Source organism: Cyprinodon tularosa, unplaced genomic scaffold, assembly GCF_016077235.1.
Source record: "Cyprinodon tularosa strain WSP-4 unplaced genomic scaffold, ASM1607723v1 ctg492, whole genome shotgun sequence".
Classification (NCBI taxonomy): Eukaryota; Metazoa; Chordata; class Actinopteri; order Cyprinodontiformes; family Cyprinodontidae; genus Cyprinodon; species Cyprinodon tularosa.
Genome location: NW_024039221.1, coordinates 456,661 through 462,660, shown reverse-complemented (window position 1 = coordinate 462,660; position 6,000 = coordinate 456,661). Strand labels below are relative to the sequence as shown.

General features: G+C 40.0%; 1 protein-coding gene across 2 annotated transcripts in view; it reads right to left on the bottom strand.

Annotated features, from left to right (window-relative positions):
• Positions 1-954: 954 nt before the first annotated feature.
• LOC119794809 (semaphorin-6D-like) overlaps positions 955-6,000 on the bottom strand; it is a 210,979-nt gene continuing 205,933 nt past the window's right edge. The window contains exons 22-23 of one of the 2 annotated variants that reach the window (XM_038302512.1): positions 5,555-5,686; positions 955-3,754 (exon numbers count right to left, since the gene is read on the bottom strand). In XM_038302512.1, coding sequence (XP_038158440.1) covers positions 2,441-3,754; positions 5,555-5,686 — 1,446 coding nt within the window. In that variant the 3' untranslated portion in view covers positions 955-2,440. The remainder of the gene's footprint in view (positions 3,755-5,554; positions 5,687-6,000) is intronic. The other variant, XM_038302513.1, reaches the window with a different exon arrangement.

Here is a 6,000-nt window from a genome sequence, read left to right as displayed (position 1 = left end):
ACTGCTATATTGTTTAATATGGTTCTTACATATCACTTTAAATGCATGCATACAGTAAATATATATTTGATTCAAAAGATTTAAGTTTTCCTATAAGAAAGTTTACTCCGGATTTCTTGTCATCACCGCCTTTTAGTGCGAGCATTCACATTGAGAAAAAAGACCAGCCGCTTACAGGTCAGAACAAATTAAGCTAAAAAAAAAAAATGTCCTGTACAAAGCAACATTTGATTCACTGTAGGGAAAAATGCTCAAGGATCAAATGCACTCCTGTGAGGACGGAGTGAGCCCTGGACCAGTGCCCTGAAGGTTTTAAATGCTTTAAGACAGCTGACTCAAATGGTTGAATCACTTCTTAGTGTGCCATCTCACTTAATGGATGCCTGCTAAAGAATTACCAATTTGACTGCAGCCATGGAGTACTAACATGGGCATGGTTGCTTTCACAGAGAGGTCTGCATGAGGATCTCTTTCCTGTGGGATATGTAATGTAAAATGATAATTTAAAACCACAACACCCAAAATAACGTGCTATTAAAATACTAGATAGTTCACTGATGTGTCAAAGCACCATGGACAGGAAACTGATCTCCTTCGTCTGTTTTGTGGTCCTTGCTCTATATCTTCTAATCAAATGTTGGGGACAGAATGTAAATCAATCATTAAATCAAGAGCTTTGTATTTCAGCTGAACTCACTTCTTACCACTCAAGAGATCAGGCCAGGGCACACATGACTGATGCCATCATCTACAATCATATAACAAGACCCTTTTCCTTGCCAGAGAGAGTTAATATCCCCTTTTGTCTGGGAACGCCCTGCAATGTCCACTAATAAGTGCACATTGCAAGGCAGTTACCAATATCACCTGAATTCATAAAAGCAGAAACCAATGAATGGATGAAGTATTGCCATGTTTACTGAGAAAAATACAAATAAAAACAGACATTACAAAGGCCTCTGATATCAGAATTTATTTGAGAAAACACTGATCTTATATGTGAACAAATAGGTTTGAGTTAAATGTATACAAGTTGTCATGCAGGTCATTTTGAGCTCCAGGAAGGCAACATCATTTGGTGCAGACTTTTATTTCCCCAAAATAAAGAATTAGAAATGACCAAAAAAACAAAACAACATCTCCAGCATCACAGTCAAATGTTTATATTAGTGTTTTAGTTTGGAGTATACTTTCCTTTAGATAAACAAATGTGTATACAACTAATTATATTCCCATTCACAAATTCGAATATGCTGGTAAACAATCTTAAAAACTTTGGAAAGTGAGCTGTTATTTGGATGATGTCGTGTGAAGCTGTCGATGAGAAAACATTTCTGATAAACTGTTTTTGCTTCATTTCCAAATCAAAGTCTGAATGAGCAGCCAGGACTTTAAACTGTGGCATCTTAAAGAATCTTTAGAATAAAAATACATCCTGCAAATTCTGCAAATGTAATGTTCTTAAATGGTAGAAAAGATGCATTAGGCAGAAATATAATGATTTGAAATATTAAATATTCACTATGACTGTTTTATTTACTGAAGCATTAAATACAAATCTGCAGAAAAGGTTTATCAGAAATGTTTCCTTAATCATCTACTAGCCTAATTGTTTTTTTCAGATATTTAATTATGTTTAGTTGATTTCTGTGCCAATATAGGGGTAAATAATCTGGAACTCTGACTGCTGGATTATAACACTTAAATGTGATTTGTAGCTTGAACAGTAACTTTTCTATTTTCCTTTTGTTTTTGTCTGGAAAAAAAATGTTTTTAAGTCTTGGATTTAAACAAACTGACTTCTGAAGAGTCAGAGAACAGATCTGCTAAGCAGAATATATTTTTTCTGACTTTTCCCAACCTGCTTCAGTGGAAAACTTGGCCATAACTTGACTGAAAAATGTTGCAACGGCCCCAAATTCAGTCCATCTCTGGTCTGCATTTGTCCAATTCCCTGCCTTTTAAATATTTGCAATTGAAATCCAGGCCTCGTTCCAAGGTGCAGTGACTGGGGACATTAGATCAAAGCTCTCATAAGAAAACTGCATTAATCAGGAATTTTTCCAGGCCACCTTGAGCCTTGGGGACTCCTTTGAATCATTAACACCTTTCGCCCTTCTTCTGGAATGTTTCTCAGACGTTTCCTGTCTGAACTGGTTTTGATCCACATTTGCTGTGAAGAGAAATTCTCCACAAGGAATCTTGCCCTGCAAGGAAACAGGTCCGTATCAGAGAGGCAATAGATGGCCTTCCATCAGCAGCATGACGATAAGTACAACTGAAAAGTTGTGATAAGGAATCACGAGAACTGGAGTCTCTTTTGGCCCATCGAGGTTCATTTTGTCCTTTAGCATAGCAGGGCCCCTGTGAGTGTTTCATTGGGTTCCCTTGTGGGGAGTATTGCAGCCACGTTCCTCTGATACCTTGTTCATTTGCAGTCTCAGTAGTTGTATTTCTGTGCCTCTGTTACTGCAGACGTTGCTGTATTTGGGAGAAAAAGCGGTTTTGGTGGAATCTGTGGCTTGAGGGACACCGTTCTCCGCACGATCGCGGCCCTCTGAACATGCGGCCCTTCGCTGTAACTGTGCTGCCGCGTCAAGCAGGCGCTGGCAACTGCTGCCCGTTGGCTCTCGCCGTTGTTGCTGGTGTTTGTGTTGACTGCTGCAGATGAACCTGGGGGGCGGTTGTTGCTGCTGCTGTTGTTGTTGGTGTTCATCCTGGCCAGAAAGTGCGCGTGCGTCCCCCGTTGGTTGAAGCTGTGATGGCGGGGCACAGCGCCACCTGCTGCACCCATTTTAATGAGGGAGTGACGCTGGGACTGGTGACGTGACACGGGGACGGCGCTCCCTCCGGGCCGCTCCGGAATCACCTGCTGTTGGAGGGGAGTGGAGGACGAAGAAGAGAATGAAGAAGGGATGGAGGTGGAGGATGTGGGGTTGTTTGAAGAGGAGGATGAAGAAGAAGACGTGGCGGAGGAGGACGTAGAGTTCTGAGGGGCTGAATCCAAGCGTTTGGGTACACCATCCCTTGGCAGTGTGGAGGTGCTGCAATAGGAAGTGGGTTCTGTCTCCGGGATTTGCTGCTGGTGATGATGGTTGCTGCTGTTATTATTGTGATGGTTGCTGTGGTGATGGCTGTGGTTGTAGTGGTGTGTTCGTGTCTGGTTGTGTTGATTGTGATGATGATGGTGGTGGTGATGACTACTGTGATGTCCTGCTCCAGAAGAGGATGGTCCAGGGAACAGTGAGGAGGAGGAGGTGGATGTGAGGACCTTGATTCCACCTGTTCCCGACGCGCTGACCTCATGGATGTGTTTGAGCAGCTCATCCAGCGCAGAGACATCCACCACTGTCTGAGGTAGGGACTGCTGGGAGTGGTGGTGATGTGGAACTCCTCCCCCTCCTCCTGTGGCAGCACCTCGCTCATCATTTGGGATCTTCCTCTCCTCCAGGAGGTGCAGTGAAGTCGACGAGGCACCTGCTCCATGGGCTGCCCCATTGCTCAAACTGCCACCATTGTGATGAGGAAAGGGAAACATTTGCTGACTCAAAGAATTCCCAACGACAGCCATGAAGCCCTGACTGGATTTGGAGCTGCTAGGACCCGACTTTGGGATGCTATCTTTGCCATTGTTGCAGTTTTGGTTCTTCTCGTACTGCTGATGCCGCAGCCCTTTTAGGTTCCTGAATGGCATCTCTGGTGTGGAGTCAGGTGTTGGCAGGCCAGACAGTTCTCCGTCACCCTGAGAAAGAGACTAAATGGAGGTTAGACCCACAAATTTTTCTAAACTAAAGAAATACGAGTTTTAATTGTAAGAAACTTAACATTTAATAAATTCTAAATGTATTTTCAATATTATAAATATTTATTGTTTAGGTTTGAATAATAATCAACTTTCCCAATTAATGAACCCTTAGACCAAAGGTGTCAAAGTGGTCCCAGAAAGAGCCGTGTTGCTGCAGGTTTTCTTTCCAACCAGAAAATATCACATCAGACTCCATTCATATCATCAAGTCATCATGTTCAGATTGGACTTGATGAGATGACTGGAGTCTGGTGTGCTACTGCTTGGTTGGAAAGAAAACCTGCAGCCACATGGCCCTTTCTGGAACCACTTTGACACCCTCGCCTTAGACAATACGATATTTAAGTGGTTCATTTAGCGTAGCACTGTAGGATCAAAGAAAGTCTGGTTAGTGGTAGATTATTGGTAAATTCTGCTTGATACGTCATCTGTGATTCCAGTGCAGTCTAACCTTTAAAATATGTTTTCCCCTGTGTGAGCATATGTTAATATGAGACTCCATCCAACTAGCTTAAATAAACACTAGTTCATAACATTTGTGAGTATTGCACACTCTGATATTAAGATGAGGATTTATCTGCAATAAATTTTGCAGGTTGAATTTATCAAGACTTAAAAATATTCGAGAAAAAAGGCCTTATATGTATTTCAAACAGGGAGGGAAATGAAATGTCACGTACAAAATTATTCTGTGCTTAAAGGGAGGTGCTGAAATTCTGCAGTCAATTGAATGCAATCAGTTCTAAAGAGCCTTTATGAAAGACAAACCTCTTTAAATTAGATTTTTATTTTTAATTCAGGACCTGGCTAAAGGTTTATTTTTACTGAGGAGAGTTTTCTACACTTCTTCATAAAACTTTTTTGGAAATTGGAGGTAATCTAAGATTGATTAAAAAAAGGGAATTTGCCTTCAGTTAAATTATCTTTAAAAAATCTAGGATCAACACATTAACAGGAGTTATTAAGTTAAACTGGCCATGCACATCTGCACCTTAATTAAGCAACAATTTGTTAAAATAACAAACAAAACATTTTATTTTTTTAATTTAAAAGTTAAAAAAAAAAGCTACAAGACTTAAGATCATGACTTAGAACCAAAGTAGAAAAAGAAAAACAATAATTATGCAACCAAACAAATACTAAGAAACAAATGCAGGTACAAATCAAATCATTTCAATTTAAATAGGAGCAGCACATTTTCAACACACCTTATGTCACTAAAAATATTCATAAACTGCATAATTTATTCATTTGCAGGATCAGTGCAACCTTTGCTCTTTCTGCACATATAAGGTAAAATTTAATTCAAGCAGTTCTGATACGTTTTGTCAATCATTTTTGCCAACAGGAGGTAAAGTTTCCCCAATAACCTCATGTGTGTCATTGTGGTTGTGAGGAAAGTCTAACACTTGTATATAAGTATTAGCTGTTAAGTATGGTATTTAGTTAATAAAGGTTTGACTTGCACTGGTAGGGAAACTCCTCAGTGCATATAATCCAGATTAATAACAATAAAATATTAGTTAACTGTTAAAAAAAGAAGCCAAAATGTGGTATTAATTAAAATCTTTGGAATAAGGGTTGACTCTCTGACTATTCAATTAATTTAAAACTTATAAAGGAGAATAAGACTTCTAAATGTAATATCTGCTTTCATTTGTAGTGTGATGAGAATCCTTTTTAACTTCTCTAGTTCGTAACTTTTGCAAGTATAAACATTAAACTAATGCCAGGTCCTAAGATTTGTACCTGTGACAGGTTGAGGTCAGGGTCTCCCAGCTGCAGGCCCTGATGCCCAGGGGTGTGAAGGTGGGGCTCGGCCCGCCCATTAGGGATAAAGGAGCTGTACATTTTTGGTGTCGACACGTCCAGCTTGTCATCCTGGGGCAAGACAAAATAAGGGTGAACTTTTTAATGGTTCCACACACTCTAATGAGGGACTTGTTTAAATGTATATTTGAACAAAAAAGGTCAGAGTTTAGCAGCAGCTTAGAGACTCTGCTTCTAACTGAAGGACATTTAGAAATATGATGGAATAATAATGAAACAGTCAGCTGTAATGACTGAATATAACACCAAGGTGATTCCTATTATGTGTTTCCTCAGGGTAAGGAGGAGGAGGAAAAGGGAGGATATGAATATTAATGTTTCTTCTTAAAATTCAGGCAGTTATGTTGCCGCCTCTCAACTGTAGC